We start from the raw sequence: 19044 nt of genomic DNA, 5'->3' as shown, positions 1-19044 counted from the left end.
CAAGCCAATCTGATACTTTTTTTTTCATTCTTTTTTTCCACCAAACATATTTCTGTGGAGAGGAGACAGCTGGAATTCCTTCGAAGTTATCCAAAAAGAGTGCATCTGATAAGGGCAGACTTCTGTAAATTGACCAATTTGGCAGCAAGAACAAAGAACATGCCAGAATATTCCTGAGATAGAGATTCATATGTCATTTCATGTCTATAGTACTGTCCATACTGACAGTGGCCCACTCTACCACCAGGAGAGAAGAGGCAGATGTTGTTTATCTTTTGCTGTGGTTTCTGATATTTGTTGTGATTTAGCATCATTGGCTACCCTCAACCATTTTTTCCCCTAGTTCTTGAGTCTGTTGACAAATTGCTGTTTAGAATGTTATAAGTGGGGCTACCAGAAAAGCCCAGTGGTAGAGCACCCACCTTAAAGGTATGAGACCTTGCATACAATCTTCAGCACTAGTGTGTGTGTGTGTGTGTGTGTGTGTGTGTGTGTGTGTGTGTAGGCCTTCATGGAGAGGGGGGTGGGTATGAGTATGGGTGTGTGCAGGCATGCATGTGTGTGTATATATGTGTATGGAGACATGCATATGTGTATATATGGATGTATACCTATGCCTGTGTGTCTGTGTGTATTTCTATATTCTAGAGAAGATTCATTAGAGCAGGCACTACCCTCACATGAGGAAAAGAGGCAGAGTATTGGGAAAAGAATAATAAAGTATTGGGAATAACAAATAGAAAAAACGGAATCGAAAATAAGTCTAAAATAAGACTCCAGTAAAATTCTTTTTGGAATATATTCAAAATGGGAATTATGGCTGTCCTGGAACTTACTCTGTAGACCATGCTGATCTCAAACTCAGAAATCTGCCTGCCCCTGCCTCCCAAGTGCTGGAATTAAAGGCATGTGCCACCACTGCCTTGCTCATAATGGGAAATTTTTTTAGCAAATTCAAGATGAGGTAATCCTAGAAATCCCTACTTTGTATATTATTATTATTATATAAAAAGACTGGATAATTAGTGTTATCAGTAGTGTTGGGAGAATTGACAGACTTATTAATAAATGAAAGTAATTTGTACTAAACTAAAAATGACAGCTGATTTTTAAAGGACAGCTTGATAGGGAAAAAGTTGTGAGGCCTTAGAGATGTGGAAGAGAGTTGTAATCGCTCTGAAAAAAAAATCACAGAATGTATGCTGTTGTCCGTTTTGCTGAGGCAGAGCCCAAGGGATAACAATAGGATATATTCCTATTTGCGACAGAAAGAGAACAGATATTGGAACCAACTGTCTCAAACCATCAGTCAAAATGTACAACTCTGACAAGGTCACCAAAGGAAAAAATAGAAATCTAACAAGGAATATCTGCAAGTAACAGAACCATACAAAAATGACTATTGCCTGCATGCTTCACTTGGTTAAAGATTGTATGTCAAGTGTCACATTACTTATTTTTAGTGTGTGTGTGATATGTATGTGTGTATAGATGTGGTAGGGGTACATATATACATGTACATACACATGGAGACACATGTACACATGTACATATACATGGAGACACATGTACTTACAGATAGAGGCACCTCTTCTCCCATTCTTCTTACCTTGTGAGACATCATCTCTAACTAAAGGTATAGCTTGCCGATTGACTAGATTGTCTGACCATTGACGCCGCAGTAAAGGCTCTCCCATCTCTGCCTCTCAACCCAGGGATTACAGGAACGCACAACCACACCCAGCTTTTTACTATGAAGGTGCTTGGTTTCCAAGCTCAAATCCTCATGCTTACACCAGGAGTGCTTTAACATTTAACACATGACTCCACCTCCAATCCCCCACCTTCTCCCTAGCTCCTTACTAAGTTTTCTTTCTTGGCATCTATTCGCTCTTCCTACTAAAATATACCTATGAGTTATCTCATGGTTATGTTAACCAATCTGTCACCCTTTTGTTTTCAAACACCCTGCCTCTGGTTTCCCAGACTACTGCTAGGGTAGAATGCAAAGAGATATAATATGGTGATCAATCAAAGCATGCAACAGTGTCTACTCCATGCTTGCTGTGGAAGACCTGATCTGCTGCTGAACTTGCAATGTTACTTCCCCACCAGTAAAACAAAACAGTTACAGCTATATGATAAAGTTGTAACGACTGTTGAGGGAGAATTTTCCCATAGATGTTGTTATCATCTCTCTTGCGTATTTCCATTTAAGTGCTCACCAAAGCTACTGATTCTGTTCCTGGAATATCTCTCTGTCATCCCTTCTCTGACAAATTTTAATCAAATCCAGTGGAGCTGTAGACAGTTGCCCTTTCTCCCCACCTTGTTCAATGCATACTCTGCATAGCTATCCTGTGAAAGAGAATCCTTCCCTTGCTCCCTGCTACCCTCCCACCAAAGGATGTGAAGTCCCATCTAAATGGCAACTTATTCACCTGTCCTTACTCCTGCCTGATTCACATCCTCTGTGGTCCATCTTCCAACTGTGCTGAATTTCTGTCCATCTGCAAGCATATATGATCTTAAGGTTTTGTTCCCTACACCCATGGAATATTCCCTCTGTCCCCCCCCCCCACTACCTTCTTCCTCTAGTCTGAATCTCTCTCACTTAGGGCCCTGTGTAGCACTTGCTATCTGCACCCCAACCCCACAGACTCCTCTCAAATCTTCAAAAATGTCAAGGTCTTCCCATATGAAGCCTCTCTCAGGTGCTCTTCACTCCACCTGGATCATGATCCGTCCCTTTTCGTCTTATTAAGTTTTACTGATCAGTTTTAGGATCCTCAGCTTAAACACCACGTCTCTGGGGAAGCCCTCAGATGATCTTGCAAAGAGTCAATTAGCAGTCTTCATTTCCCGTCATCAGCACTTAGCATGATTGGGACTAGTGTGTTTGTGTAGTTAGTCAGTTTAAAACGTCCTTTGATCAGATCTACCTAAAGCACACTCTCAGGCTAGAATTCAAAGACAAGCACTGATCCCAGGATGCTCCAGGAGGGAGAGAGTGCAGCGAGATTGGGGAAGGAAAGGAATACAAAATAGGTGCAAAGACCTTGTGGGGACAGCTGGCTCCCAGTCCTCTGGTAGACACTGGAACAAAGCATGCATGCAACTTCAAAGTGCATGCATGCTTGGCTATGGTTCTTCACTGAACTACTGCTATTCCATAGACTAGGCTGCCTATAGGTATTGAATTGCTACCATACCCCAGTTCAAGATCAGCAAGACAAGGTTCCCTTAGAGTTCAGGAAAAAAAAAACAAAACAAAACCTCCTGCCTCACTTTCATACCAGCGAGAAGTCACTGGTGTCCACAGAAATTAGAAGGGAGAAACAAGGGAAAGACAGCTTGAGAGACAATACCCGTCTACCCATCGGGACTCTCAGCTCTGTGCTCCTCCCCTCACCAGCTGTAATTCAAGCAATTCTTTTTTTTTTTTTTTTTTTTTTTTAATTCAAGCAATTCTAAAAGCTGGAAATATAGTGTGACTCACAAATGCATATGTCATTTTTATGTTTTGAAAAGCCATTTTAAAAACTAAAGAAATCATAGACATACCTCCTTAATCCTAGCCTTGGGATGGCTCAGGCAGGAGGATTATAAGTCTGAGGGCACCTGACTGAAATTCATTTTTACTTTGTAAAATTCAAATGTCATCTAAATGTGTGCGTCTAAAATGTCACTGCAACACATTGTCCTCAGTATCTGGTGTGTATTTTATATTTACAGGACATCTCAGTTTGGACTAGCACATTTCAAATGTCAAGTAGCTGTATGTGGCCAGTGGCTGTCACAGTCTTAACAGAGACATTATGGTAGAGACTAGATGCTCAGGAAATTTTGCTCAAGGACAAATGGTTTTGCAGGGTGAACCAATACCTCCACTGAGGTTTCACTGGCTGCTCATGACTGGAACTGGCTGCTCACCCGACGAGCATGGACTGCCCTCCTTCCTTCATCCAGCATACTGTTTGGCAAGCATAGCAGACGTTCTGGGCCACTCACGTGTCTCCTCAGTAGGCTTCTGGAAAAGTTTTCTACCCTGATCAGTCCTGCGTCCAGAATTCCCAACACAGTCTCTGAAAAGCAGAAGCTCTGAGATGTTTCGCTCAAAGGTTTTAAACATATCTCAAGCAAAAGTAATACAATTAAGACTTTTCAAGCAAAATTTTGGGGAAAAGAGGAATTTTACATATTAATCTTATTTTAGAAAACAACCTTTTCTAGTAAATAACTCTATATTCTCAAGTGACTACCCAACTCATGGCTACAAAGCTTCAGAAGGTTAAGAGGGAGCAATCTAGTCATGAACTTGAGCTGGCTGCCTGTGGCCATATTTGATGAATGAGAACCGCAGCATAGCGTAGCTTCTATTTTTACTAGTTAAATACAGGAAACTGAGTGGCTCTCACGGTGTGGCGCCCTACCGCTAACAACCTTGGACTATTGCCTGGGAAGTTTTAGACACTCAAAGGTCCAGATCCCACCCCTAGCACTGCTAAAGCAGAATTGAGCAATGTGCACTGTCAGATGCCTGCCCGAGGCTTCTGGGCCAGGGTGATATTTGAGAACCTCATGCCTAGATCTAGTAAGTTCTAAGTGTTTTCTACTGAAAGACATTGTGAGCTTAAAGGAAAGACAGATTCCTATGCCCTAATTATACACAAACTCAGCGTTGGCTGTTTCTGCCTAAAGCTGTATAGTTTCACTGATTGCAAATTATAGATGCTTTCCATATCCCCAGGTTCTGAAGCTTCAAATTCCACTAAAGAGAGAAATGATATCTCTACTGAACAGATTTGGACACTTTCCTTGTTATCATTAGTCTCTAAACTAAACAGTACAACAATTCACATAGCCTTCACATTGTATTGGGTGGTAAAGTCATCGAGAGATGTTGAACCCATACAGGATGGCTGATCCGGTTATGTAAAAACACACATATGAAGATATAAGCATCTGTGAAATTTGATACTCAAGTTGTCATGGTACCAATCCCATGTGGGTACTGTGACCACCGAAATTTCATGTGATGTAAAGGTAATGTTGTGTTGAAAATTATCCTGATACAATATCAGACACAGATAAAATTTGGTCACACCAAGCCATTAGTCAATGATTTTCAGAAGTGAAAAAATATACAAATAAAACATTGCTTTTCTGTTAGTCAACCTTGGGGTGGTTGTGAGGTCTATAGGGTTATAAATTCTGTGAGGGCACACTGTTATTAAATGACCAGATTCAATTTGTATACAACATTTCCATCAATTGAAGAAAATTCTAAGAGTTACCTTACAATGTTTTGTTTTCAAACTAAAATAGTGGGGTTCAACATGGAAGGGACAACTATTTTGAAAGAAAGTCCTATTAGTCTGAAAATGAAAACTTATTCTCTTCAGGATAATGTGGGGAATGTCTACAATCTTAGATATTTGTATATTCAGTTGTACTGGACAGGGCACAAGTTGGGCTATTCACCATGCAAAAGAAACTCCCTCTGGAGTTGGCTCATAAGGAAACTAGCTGTCATGCATATACATCTGCTGTCAGTGATATCCCAAGGGACCATGGAGACAAGACCTTGAGGAGAGATACAAGACTGTACTATGGACAGTCTTATTCAGCTCAAACACCCAGCATGTATTTAGATATGTGTAGGTGAAATTAGTTTTATAATTTTTCTTAATAATTTCTAGCTTCGCTCCCATGTTGTATAGGCAGACAGACATATCTCATGAAGGCCCTTCCTTGTCCCCACCCCCTGTCCCGGGCAGTATTTTGTTTTCCAAAAAAATTAATTTATTCTTTCCCCAGCATCTTGAACTTTGTAGGTACCGAGAAAACATTAATTGATGACAAGTATATCTAACGGCTTTTGAATTTATTCATGGATGATGGTTCTATTTAAAGACAGTCTTTTCCCATTCTTCAGAGAAAGTTAAAAAAAAAACCTGCTTTCTTTTGCCAATTCTGAGTTTAACATCTGCACAAAGTACAATGTGTGCCCGTTTGAAAAAAAATGTGTAGGCACACTGGTTTTCTTGATTGGGGAACAGAAATGACAATATAGAGAATTATAGGTTTTAAAAGGAAATTTAATCTTGTGGCTTGAAGTTAATGGAAAACTACAATGAGGAGGGGGATGGAGGAGGGGAGAAAATTCCATTAACATGCTATTAAGGTAAACTAACTTTGGTCACAACTTTCCCAGCTATGAAGTAGAGACCAGGTTATTCAGATATGTAGGAATGGGTGCAATTTATTATTGTTTCTCCAAAATCAATCACCTACGACAGTGGCTATCTATGTCAACATAATTTGATCTCTGATCTTAGCTGCCCCATCAAGTTGTAGGGAGACTTTGGGAAAGTTGCTTTATTTCCTTCCATGCATTAGCTTCTTTAAAAAAAAAAGATGTCTCCTTAGTATTTTCTTCTTATTATTATTCCTTAATAGGTCTTGATTGTGTACAGGATTCTGTGTGTCTCTATGGGCTCCACAGCCTTCCCTGGGGAAGGCTTTGCTGATAAATCCTATTTGTAAAATACCTAGAAATCCTCTTATTAAAAGCTAGCCCCATTGGAGTAAAAGTGTATTGACATGCCATATACTGAAGCATATGTGAACTATTAGGGTCTCATGTGATAGTGCAAATAGATCTCCAATGTATTGATATCTGCTATTTTTATACCAATGTACATCACAGCCTAGTGGGTGTGCTAAGGTCACACTGTTTATGTTATAATGCCAGGAAGTTCAATCCTTCTACAGATACTTGGTGAATTCTTAGACGTTGGCTCTCTGCCATCATACAAAATGTATAGAAAGAATAGATGCATGCTATAATGTCCTATACTTCATCTTGTTGTCCAAGTCACACTCGGATCTCCTTTGATAGCTACACATGCTTTAAAAATAGTATTTTCCATGATTTTCCTCTTCTTTCTCGAGGTCACTGTGGTATCTGAGACATGGTTCACAGGTTTTCTCACCTTGTGACTAAAGACCAATCCATGAGTTTTGCGCTGACTTTTCGAGTTTGTGTAGGGTAGGGTAGACCTGCTTCTGGCAGACAGAAAAGCAGGAACCTAGCACCCCCACCATACACACACACACACACACACACACACACACACACACACACTGGTTATGGGAGCCTTGCCATTTGTCAAGAAATTCTACATATAAATCAAGAGAACTACATTAGAGGAATGGTTCATACAAGTAGCCACGGGTCTGGGGAAACCATACTTTCCTGTGGTTCATTGTTCTAGTAAGGAGAAAAATAGCAGCAGGTGTCTTTAAATGGAGGCCCACTGTCATATATCTGGGTCAACTATCTTGGAAAATTCTTCCTCACGTGATTTATGCATCTCCAATTTGAGAAGTAATCTGAAGAAGTTAAAAAGGGGGTAATTTCTCCTTGTTTATGATATGTTCACAAACCTGTCAAGGCCAGGTAAGGCAGTTTTCATATTTCATTCAGTCATAAATAGTTGCTGAAGACATATTCCATTCTCACTCTATATCCCTCCTGGATATCAGGAAGTGAAGTGGACAAAGATCTTTGCCTGGGTAAAAGGGACCTTCAAACAGTGACAGGTACACAAAAACATGAACATAATACCTGCATAAACTGCATGAACGATGATTAATAAACACAATAGGGAGGAGACAGTACATGTATGAGAGCTTATATGGAGGATTGATTCAGCAAAGACAAAATTGAAGGGAGACACTTGAACAAAGACTTGGAAGTAACCAGGAAGGATGCTAGGCAGATAGGGAAGGTGTAGAAAGAAGAGGTCCTAGAGTCCTGGAGAAGCAGCCACAGCCTGAAAGGCTGGGAGCAAGTGAGAGGGAGTGCAATCCAATTGGCTCCCATCTTGGTGAATGAAAAGCCAATATACTCATAACCAAGTGTACAGAAAGATTTATAACAGGCAGCAAGTAGGGGAACATGTAAGTTATTTCTAAAGCAGTGCTCTCATCTACCAACTGAATGGAAGGAACATTTTTTTCAAAGGGAGAATAAGCATATTTATATAGAGTGGGTCCATTTGTTTATTTGTTTTTGTCTGTCTGTTTGTTTCAACACAGGGTTTCTTTGTGTAGATGTGGCTGTAGTAGACCATCGTGGCCCTTGAACTCCTCCTGCTTCTGCCTCCCCAAGTGCAGCACCTCCGCTGCACCAAAGGATGGGTCCACTCTTGATTGTTCTCAGTTAAGGAGCATAACTTAGTCACCATTCTGTTACTGTGAAGAGATATCATGAGCACAGCAGCTTTTATAAAAGTAATCATGTCTCTGGGGGGCTTGCTTACAGTTTCAGAGGTTTCATTTATTTTAATTATGGTAGGGAGCTCGGCAGCAGGCAGGCAGGTGCTGGAGTAGCTGAGGGCTACATTCTGATCCGTAGGCAGAAAGAGAAATTGTGGGCTTGGCAGGAACATTTGAAATCTGAGTCCACCCCCCTTTGACACACTTCCTCCAAAAAAGCCACACCTCTAAATCTTTCTAGTTCTTTCAAATAGTGCCACTCCCTGGTGACCGAAGCATTCAAATACTGAAGCCTATGGGGGCCATTCTTATTCACATAACTACAGGTGCTTTTTTGAGCATGCTCAGTTTAAGGTCTTAATTTTATAAAAGGAAAGGTTGTAGACCCATCCAGAAGCATGCTTAGCACAAGGTCAGGAAGCACAGCACACTTCAAAAGATTACAGTGGTAATAATGACTCTGGCCATGCTAAGCTTTCACCATTAAAGTTTAGTTTAAAGATAAAGAAAAAGGCACTGTGGCTGTGTATTAATTAATATGGTAGTCTGTCCTAAAACATGCCAGTCTTCTTTCAGTGGCTAACAGGAGAACAGAAAAGAATGAGTTCAGAGAAGCCTGAGGATCCACCACAGAGTCCTTTCTACCAGAGAATTCGAGCAAAGACTTTGTGTGAACTCGCTCACATTTTCAAGCCAACTGGCTTCCAAGCTGAGAACAGACTTTGGAAATGAGAGCTGGAACAACAATGCATGTTGGGGCATTGTTGCTGTAGACTTGGAGAGAAAGAAGAGGGAGGCTGGTTCAAGAGTAGGGGTAAAAAATAGATAGATTCTAACTTACATTGCTCCTTAAGGTTTATTCCATCGGCTTTATAGGAACCATTATCTGATACTGAAAAAATATGGATTAAAAAATAAATAACTCACAGCTTTATGCAGTTTAAGAACAGCTCTTGGGTAGATGTCATACTTCTCCAACTTAAAGAAATAAAATATACGTCAAGCACAAGTAAGAATTTACTCCCTGGGGAGAGCATGACATTTCCTTCTTAATCCCTTGGCATGTGTGTGCAGAGCTCCTAATTGATGTAAGGTACCACATTAGGTGCTGAGGCAGGGGGTGGAGAGGTCCTCTATAACAAAGTGTTGTTACAAAACACTTAAGGTTGGGTAATTCATAAAAAATGTTTAGTTAGCCCACAGTTTGAGGCCTATGGTTCAAAGTTGGGCATTTCTATTTGTACTCCGGTTATGACCTTCAAAAATGGCACGGGAAAGAGATCAAACGGGGAGACAAGGTCTTGTAGAAACTGACAGGAAGCCTCAAGAATACATGATCCCTTCTGCCATACCCCGTATCCCTATCACTTTCAAGTCAGCTCTACCTCTTAAAAGAGTGCAGTTGTCATCGCCTCATTGGGGATCACCATGTGAACCTTTGGGGGATGCAGATGCTGTGCACCAGGTGCTGTGCACAGGCTGCTGTGTTCAGCAGGTGAACATCGGTCACAGAATCTGCTCTGGCAAGAGAAAAGCTATGTTTTGCAGTAATCTGACCTGCATCAAAACTGCTCTAAAGGGACTCTGCTAGATCAGGGTAGGTACCTAATTTACACCACCTCAACTTCTGTATCTGTAAAAGTGGAGAATAGGAGAGTAGGATATTGCAGGGGCTTCACTGGAGCGTGTGATAGCCAAGCACATAGGTGATAAAAAGGAGGCACCAGCAGGCAGCAGCTGCCAGGAAGCACAGCTGCAGAGCACTCAGGTGAACGCCTAGTTATCTTTCCTGAAAGACAGGCGTGAGGTTTCCCTTTCATAGGAGTCAGCCAACTTGCAGACTTCTCACCAAGAGATCAAGCAGCTGGTGACACCCTCAGAACCCAAACTATAACTGTTTGAAATTAGTGTTTCCTCCCCCTCCCCCACCCTAATCTCCCTCTCTAATTTCCTCACTCCTCCTGGCCTTTGGATTCCAGAGAGATGGAACAGAGCTGACCATGGTAGATAATCTCATTGATCATCTGGGGAGAGAATACATGCAGGGCACCAGGCTTGAGCTGAGGTGGGAGGAGATCAAAGAAACATGACAGTGACGTGCTGTAGGTACTCCTAGCCAGCTGCAAAGGATGTCTTGGGAAGTAGGTAGAATGTATGTGTGATCCATGGATTGGGTGAGCGGATTGCCATCTGTGTTCATTTCCAGGTCTTGGTGGTTATGTTGTAGTCTGGAAGAGACAGGAAGAGAATGGTTTTTGGTTTTTTGTTTGTTTGTTTTGGTTTTGGTTTTTTTTTGTATGGAACTCACATCAACATGTCCAGAGCTGATGGAGAAATAAGTGGATGGTTATATCTGCAGTTCACTCTCCAGTGTTTCAGACTTAAAACAAAAAACAAAAAACAAAACAAAACAAAAAATTCTCCCTCCTTTCATTCTTGCTGTTTAAAATTATTTCAATACAAAAGAGTCTTTTTATAAAATGTCAATATTTATATTATTATGCTATGTGAATGTATAAAGTATTTAAAAAAAAACAAACTTTAGAATTGTAGTATTGGACCCACATGGTTCAAGTATCAAAAAGTTTGGAGTCTTTGAGTTCTTTATTGATTCAGAGAATTCATAGGAGATAGCAGCTTTGCCCTCAGCTTAAATTTTAAAGTATAACTTTGTAAATTTTGTCTTCCCAGAATTTCACCATCATATTTAGATAATAAATATTAGCTGCCTTTCCAGGGAGGCAATAAAAGATTGATCTTGGGAGCCTTTGCAATAGCTCTTGGTTAGCTGTGACAGTACTACACAAAGTGCTGTGGTCACAGCTGCTTCTTGAGGCTGTTAGGAGAATTACACTTATAGTCTATACAGAGTATTTTCAAACTGAATAGAAGGTAGACAGCAATCAGCACATGCTAGCTGTTGCTCGCATAGCTATATAATTAAACAAAGCATAAACATTATCATACTAATGTCAGTGGCAATCTTCAGGACCATTTCCCTCTTATGTAATCAAATTTCATTTCCAAATGTGTGTTTCTAGACCATTTTGGAATGTGTGAAATGAATATATAGATGAGAAGAAAACAAATTCAGGCAAGACTGATCTCCTTCCACATAAGACAGAGCTAGCTTAGGACTCTTGGTTAAAGGCCTGCTCTGCAAGCTTAGGAATCAAATTTGGTTCCTTTGCAAAAATGCCAGGGGCAGTACTGGGTGCCTATAACTCCACCTAAGGAGGATTGGCTTGGTGGCAGGCCATTCCAGATGAATGAGAGACCTTGTCTCAATCAATCAATAAATAAGGTGGGTAGGGACTCGTAAGATGGTACAGTGGTAAGTGTTCTTGCTGCATAGGCATGAGGGTCTGAGTTCAAATCTCCATCACCTGTGCAAACAGCTGGACATTGCCACACTGACTGTACAGGGTCAGGGACAGGAGAATCATTGGAGTTTTCTGACTACCAGTCTAGCTGCAGATTCAGTGAGAGACATTACATCAGGGGACTAAGATAAAGAGTGATATAGCAGGACACCTGGAATCCTCTTTTGGCTCTGACCACCTTCATGGGTACCCTTATCTTCACATCCATGTACAGATTTACTACATATCACACACACACACACACACACACACACACACACCTGTGCATACAAATAGGATTATATACAAGTACCTACAATATACACAAAAGAGTATCAACATTTAGTAAGTAATAACAGAAGAACATACCATATATATTACTCAACTATTATCATCAACTATTATCATCAATAATAATGCCACAAGTTCTCCTGACTTCTAGTTACTTACAAGAAGGTTTTTGGGTTTGGGTTTGGTTTTTCTCATGCTCATGAGAACCTGAGTCTGCAGGTTGTAGGTTGGTCACCTGATCAACTAGATTGGCTCGGATCAGCTAGGTGGTTCCATTTTGAGATGTGAATTCCTTAATCTTGGCCTCACTCTACTCTGGGTGAAGGCTGTTCCACCTACTTCTTGTCCTCTGTCAACCAGCAACTGCCAAAGCATCTCCTTCCCCATGGCAGACGGTGGAAGCACAAGACACAAGTCCAGCTCTGCAGCACATTGAAGTACTGCTGCTCTTATCCACTTGTCTTTAATTGTCCAGGTCAAGCAGCTAAGTCCAATGTCAGTGAAGTGAGCTTCCTACTCTCCGACAGGAGGACACTGACAAATAGTTATCCTGTTACAGGGGACTGAAGGCTTAGGACCAAGAATTTAGTCTGTGAACTGCTGTATCTGAACTGATTTGCTTGTGTCTAAAATTCCGGAGACCAGAGTAAGAAAAGGTAACCAACGTGCCAGCGATCAGTACACATCAGCCCGCTGGCCCAGCAGTAAGCCAAGGACTTACCCTGATTGATTTCCCTTCCTATTCCCGTTTCTATGCATAGCTGTGGAAGGAAGTAAAAATATCAAGATAACACCTTATGGCCATAATGCTGGGATTCCGCCTTGCCATCTCCCTCAATAGAGAATTAAACACGTACAGAATTCCTGTCACAGCCCAGCGGTGACAGATCCCTTCTTTGAGTATGAATTTATTCTGCAGGCAAAAACTCTCATATTATTCATGTAAACTTCATGGAATGTGTTCTTGCAAATAGCACATGCTTAATAAATATGGTTTAAAAGATAGATGGTCAGAAATAATACTAAAAACACAGGAAGGAGACAACAGAAAAAGTCTTGCTGGTTATTCTGCTTGTTTAGGGTGGGAAAATAAAATGCCACATCACACACTACACAAAAGCCATGGAAGTGTATTATCGCAAGTGAATAGATGATCCTACATGTGAAGTAGCTGGGAAACTCTAGCTTCTGTGGGACATTTATTTTTGAGCTAACAAAATAGCCCGGTGCTTCCCTGTAGGTAGGTATTGCTTCACATTTATTGCAACCCTTTTAAAATCCCTTCTAGAAACCGCAAGTTTATATGCCCTACCCCACTTAACTTTCTATTCTTTATATGTTTCCTGTGATGATAGACAGATTGAGCTGCTCCTTACCGAACACTTACTGGTAACCGGGTAATGAGAGTCCATGTGGTGTCTTCCTCTCCCTCCACCTCCACCCCACGCATACACTGGCAGAGGCCCACTTTTTCAGTAAGAACTCACTCGTTGGAAGCATTTAAAATGGATGGAAAGATAGAACGCAGCCAGAATGTCCTTCTAAAAGACAGTGAGATGCATGCTAATCTAATTGCCCAAGAGTGCATGGTGGGCTTTGAGAGCAAGTCTTCTGCATTGGCGCCCCCTGCTGGATTTGAGCGTGAATTGTCTCTGAAATTGAAAACTTACCTTTACAGCTGAGGGCATGCTCCTCAAATGGCAAACCCAGCCTACTTCTAGAATACCTTTCTTCCAAGATAAACATGCGAAGCGATTCCTAAGCTGGCTTCCCAAGAGCAGAAATACTCAAGTAGAAAATTACAGCTGAAACTCAAAATAGGGAAGAAAAACGTGCCCCTGGGATGTCTGTTAGGGAGAGCTATGACCTGCATGGGAAGGCAGAGGAAATCCTGGGTGACCTGCTGAGTAAACCCCTGTATAAGAGCACTGCATCTGGGCATCTGAATGTGAATTTCTTTTTAACTGCCAGGAACAGTTCCTTACATCCTTAAGACTTGTTTCTTTCTCTGCCTGTATTCTCCAGTTAAGGATCCTCTCTGTCTCTGTCGTAGTCACACAGGAAGGGGGAAGGGACATAGGAAACAGACTAAGTTTAAAGGCAGCCTGTCACCTACAGACTTCAGACCTTTTGTGAAATCTACATTATGAAGTCTGTCTGTTCGAGGAAAGCTGGCAGATCTTCTCCTGCTTGTTCAGTCCATTTGGTAGGGAGGAAGGGAAGAAATAATTGGCTAAATTTTTGGCACGTGTTCTCGAACCAGCTTGGCCTTATTAAGGGAACAAGAACAACCGTGATGGCTATTTCCTCCCAAGAACAAAAATCAGTGCTGTCATCCTCATGAAGATTCTCAACAGCAGGTGCTGTGTGGTGCTGTTAAAAATGTCACTTACTTACTGCAGTGGATTTAAAGACACACCGAGAAGTCCCTAGCTTCTCATATTCAAAATTGCTCTGTGTCCCCCCGCAAGCTGAACAAACAGAGTAAATTCTGTACATACTCAGGTTTTCATTGACTGCAGTCTTGTTCACAGTGGATGCTGTCTAGTGGATTGCTTTCAGAGTATCTCGGTAATGGGTCTCTCCAAGTTCTAGGGTTGTTTTATCTCTGCTAGTCAAGCCCCCCTCCCCACCCCCCGGGGAGGGTTCTCATACTTCTGCTTTTGCATGAGGGACAGGTAGTAAAACAGCCCATCCCTACCTTCCCAGCACTCAGGAGATACAAGCGTGAAAACTGCAAGGTCAAGGCCAGACTGGGCACAGAGTGAAACCCTGTCTCAAAGCTCAAATCAAACCAAACCAGAAAAGAATGAGCAGCACCAAGTGGTGGCAGTGAAAACACAGTACGATCATAAGTGTTGGTGACTTAGGCCTACTTGTGGGCCAGGGATGGAGAGGGCACGGCAGTCTTGCTGCTCTGGGACATTGGCTAAGGTGGCCACTCTGCATCCTACAAGCAGCTGGGATGGACAAGAAGATGCAACACTGTCTCTCTAATGGGTCTTGCTTCCTCAGAGCTTGGTCCCATGGCCCTCTCCATCCAGGGGAGTCTAGTCTGAACTGCATTGCAGTTATGGCTCCTTTCCCAAAGGAGAAAGCAAGAACTGTCACTCTGAGGCAGCTCAGAAGGCTCAAGACATCATTTCTACCTTAACCCCTTGGTCAAACAAGTGACAAGACATATTGTGTCCACACAGAAGGGAGTTAGCTGCTACTCCTGGACAGAAGGCCTTATGATCATTTGCACTTCATATTGTTAGCTTCTTATTTTCAATTCTCTGTATATAACTACATTTTATCTTCCATTCCTGTATCTTCAGATAAGGTAATGATCTACATTGCTCTTTTCACAGAAGTGTTTTTGGAGATCTCCCCAAAATTAATTACAAAATCAGGCCTTTACTTGCCCTTGGGAGCACATTTTCTCTGCCCGTGAATTCACAAATTTTAAGACAAAAAATAATTACTTGCAAGTAGCCAGCCTCCGTTGCAGCCGCCCATTTAGTTATGTCTTTCAGAGTTCTACAGTTGATCAGCATAATGAATTCAGGACAAAAAAAAAATCATGCATTGATGTGTTAGACCACCATAGACAAGATAAATGAAAATAAAATTTTTGAGAGCACATATCTAAGGAAAACATAAAAGGCATAGAAAATCAGCCAAGCTCCTTACACTGAGTATGTCACTTGATTCAAAGCCGGAAAGAAGATTGGAAGTAAAACGTGTTTGGCATCTTTGGAGATGGCCAGCAAAAGGAGAAATGCTTCCAGCACCAGAGTGAATATTATTTACTTCAGTGTTGTTTTTACCTCTAGCAAATCCTGGGAGAAGAGACGAGTACAAATGCACGTCTTTATGTGGGGGGCCTCTTCTATTCCATGCCTCTGATTCATCTCTCTGCTGTGCTTTTGGGGAGTCATGGTACATTGCTTGCAATTAATTTCAGTGTCGCATGTTAGCCATAAAGAGATATTTCATAAATTGACCTGTTTTTTTTTCTCCCCCTGTGGTTTTCTTGAAAGATGAAAGTGGTCCAGAGGAAAAGCAAACTGTGGAAGAAATGGAAGGGCAGAGCCAAGACGCAGGTGGGCTCAGGTTTCTTTTGAGGAGTCTCCTAGGCCTCATCCACAGAGGTGAACAACAACTTTACTCACTGTTATTCCTTAAAAATGCTTGTGCCTTTTTCAAAACCTGATTAACCCAGTGTTCCTTCCTCTCCAGTTCCAGTAACTCCTAAGTTGACTGTGCTCCCGGTACAAAAACAGTACTCTTATTACCGATTCCATTTTCTTCTCGTAATAACAGATTGCCTAGGACTGCACTAGGAACTGTGGGCCAAGATGGGAAGGAAACACAGCATCAGAGCTCGGGTGACTTAGATCAGGTCAGAATGAGCGGACAGAGTTAGAGGAAGAAAAAAAAATGAAATTAGAACTACGTGAAGAAAATGAAGAAAAGGCTCTCTCTCCATACTAAATGGGGTGTTTTTAACTCTCTTGCATTTAGTTTTGAAGAGCCATGTGTCTGGCTATCTTTGCATATTGTAGATGGTACCAGACAACCAGGGCAGCGCCTCACTCCCAATAGCTATAAGATAAAAAACCTTCCTGACATCACCCCTATAAAGAGAAGTCACTGTGCATATTGATTATATCATATTATAGATTCTACACTGTAGATTATAAATTTAGCATTTAAAATAATAGCCATTATGGTTCAAAAGAGATTGAAATCAGTTTTCCCCAGCCCCGGCCCCATTTCTGTCCTTGGGAATGTTGTTAAGAGAATAACAGCCACAATCATTTGGTTTCCAGCCTTACTGCCAAAATAAAAATATCCCCTTCCCTTCAATCTCCAAGTCATTTTCCTTATTCTATTGAGCCCCATGGAGTGAGGCAGGTTTTTAGAGTGAGCTCTGACTCCTGAGCCTACCACATCCTAGTCCACATGCTGAACTCTCAAAATTAAACCAGGTAATGAGATACGTTTTCTACTGAAAACTTCTACAATACTCTTGGGACTGCTTTGAGGAAAGAGAGCTTTTATTATTAACTGAGAAGATGGGGTTGAAGGAGGCTAATCAGAGGATGCCTTGAAGCAGGCCAGGAAGGACCTTGTGTACCTGTTGCTGGGTCAGCTGTTCCTTTCCTCTGAACACAATGAATTTTTAGTACTGTAAACTGTTCTTGTCTGACCTCCTACCCACTACCCACACACCATTGCACTGTGTTGAAGGTGGGGCTGGCATGAAAAGCTGTCACTGTTTAGGGATGACATGTGTTTGTCAGTCAGCTGTTGGCTGCTGAGGACCTGGTCTGACTATTGAAGTTTTATGGGTTTTATTCATTCAGTGTGTGCTGTTCCAAGCTGTCTTTATTAACATTGATTTTCTCCTATTACTGTACACACACATACCCCATATGCACACATACATGTACGTACATGCACACACACATACATGTTCACACACATACACATGCACATGTATAGATGCATGCATGCACACACATGTACATATATGTACATACACAGTACATGCATACATACACATATACATGCACACATTCACACACATGTGCACACACATACACACTTACATGCACACACATACACACACACCAATACCTATGTTTTATTCATTCATCCTTTCCTCCTATATCAGTTAGGTCCTGGTAGTTTCTTTTTGGGGTTGTGACCACCATCTGAGATGTCAGAGTGAAAGAGTATAAGCCTTCTCCACCTATCGAATATGAGAGATTACCACTCAATATGACTCTCTCCTGGGCGTATATTGTAGCATCTCAACTGTCTTCCTCAGTGGTTCCTCTTGCTCTTCTAAGACAGCTTGCTGACTGATGGAAACTGTCAGTGGGGTCCATTTAGAATTGTGGACAATGCTGATCTGTGCATTTTGCCCTTTCATGGCCTCCTCTGATTAGGCAACAGAGCAACTGAAGACCTGGTTTTGGTTGTTAAAGTCCTGTGACCTGCTGTTAGTTTCCAAAATAAAAATATCTTGCTTTCATTCAACATATTTCCCAGTGCCAATATTGATTGCATAACTCTGCAGGTCTCTTCCACGTAATGGAAAAATGCAGTCTCAAAATAGTATAATTTATTTACAGGTTCTGGCAGCTGTCACCATCAAATCAAATACAATTGCATATAGTATTTATCAAGAAATCAATAATAAATACATATCTAAGGTTGCCTGTTTCCCCAGCACTGAGTGTGTACTGCAAACATTACATTTAATTTTAAAAACAACGTCCATAGTTCCCTGAAGCTTATAGTCTGGTGGGGGAATACCAACAATAAACAAGTAAAAGGGATACAATTATCAGAGAGTTCAAGAAGCTTGCAGAGTAAAGAGGTGAAATCGAGGCAACCCGCGCCCCCCCCCCAAGAAGGCAACTCTAAGGAGCACTCGCTGGGGAAGTGTTGCTTGAGATGGGCTTCGAATGCTGATATGGTGAAAACCCATTCTAGACAGAGGGAACTGAGAATAAATTAACTTCAAGATGGATGGGGATGGAGAGAGGGGTGTGACTGGGGCAGAGTGGGCTCAGTCAAGTGTGAGATCTGGTAAGAAATCACAGGCCCAGAGTCTATCTCCAGCATGTGGTTTGACTTTACTACAGAGAGAATTTATTGGAACATTTTATCCATTGGAATAAATGATCTATGTATTAATGAACTCATTTTCCCCGGGAGTAAACATGGATCAAAAAGGTAGAGTTAGATGGTGTCTACAGGTGCCATGACAGAAGATTCTGGAAATACAGACCAAAAGACTGAAATATGGCACATTCTAGAAATAAGAACCAACAGGGTATGCAAGCTGAAAGGCTGGGCAGGGCACATGGGGGAAAGAGGAATCCCATGTAAGTCATAGGAGTTTAGCTTCAGTGTCTCAGAGGACAACAGTACCACTTAACTGCTCCATGGAAGACATTTTGTTGAAAAAGTTAATCGTTTAGTTTTTGCATCAATACATTTGAAAATGTGTGCAGACAGCCATAAGGGATGTCACATTAGATAAACACGTTCATATTAGGGAGAGGTGAACACTTCAGACCAGGTTTAGGGGACACTGTGATAT

The 19044-nt window shown here is 41.4% G+C and overlaps 1 protein-coding gene across 9 annotated transcripts in view; it reads left to right on the top strand.

The window, feature by feature from the left end:
• Macrod2 (mono-ADP ribosylhydrolase 2) overlaps window positions 1–19044 on the top strand; it is a 2026591-nt gene that overhangs the window by 1878591 nt on the left and 128956 nt on the right. For 6 of the 9 annotated variants that reach the window (XM_085833732.1, XM_021155700.3, XM_029471912.2 and 3 more), the window contains exon 12: window positions 15965–16075. In XM_085833732.1, coding sequence (XP_085689858.1) covers window positions 15965–16075 — 111 coding nt within the window. The remainder of the gene's footprint in view (window positions 1–15964; window positions 16076–19044) is intronic. The other 3 variants (XM_085833735.1, XM_029471909.2, XM_029471907.2) reach the window with 1 other exon arrangement.

The sequence above is a fragment of the Mus caroli genome, unplaced genomic scaffold (genome assembly GCF_978045245.1).
Source record: "Mus caroli unplaced genomic scaffold, Mus_caroli_1 scaffold_2, whole genome shotgun sequence".
NCBI lineage: Eukaryota > Metazoa > Chordata > Mammalia > Rodentia > Muridae > Mus > Mus caroli.
This window is presented reverse-complemented; position numbering and strand designations above follow the sequence as displayed.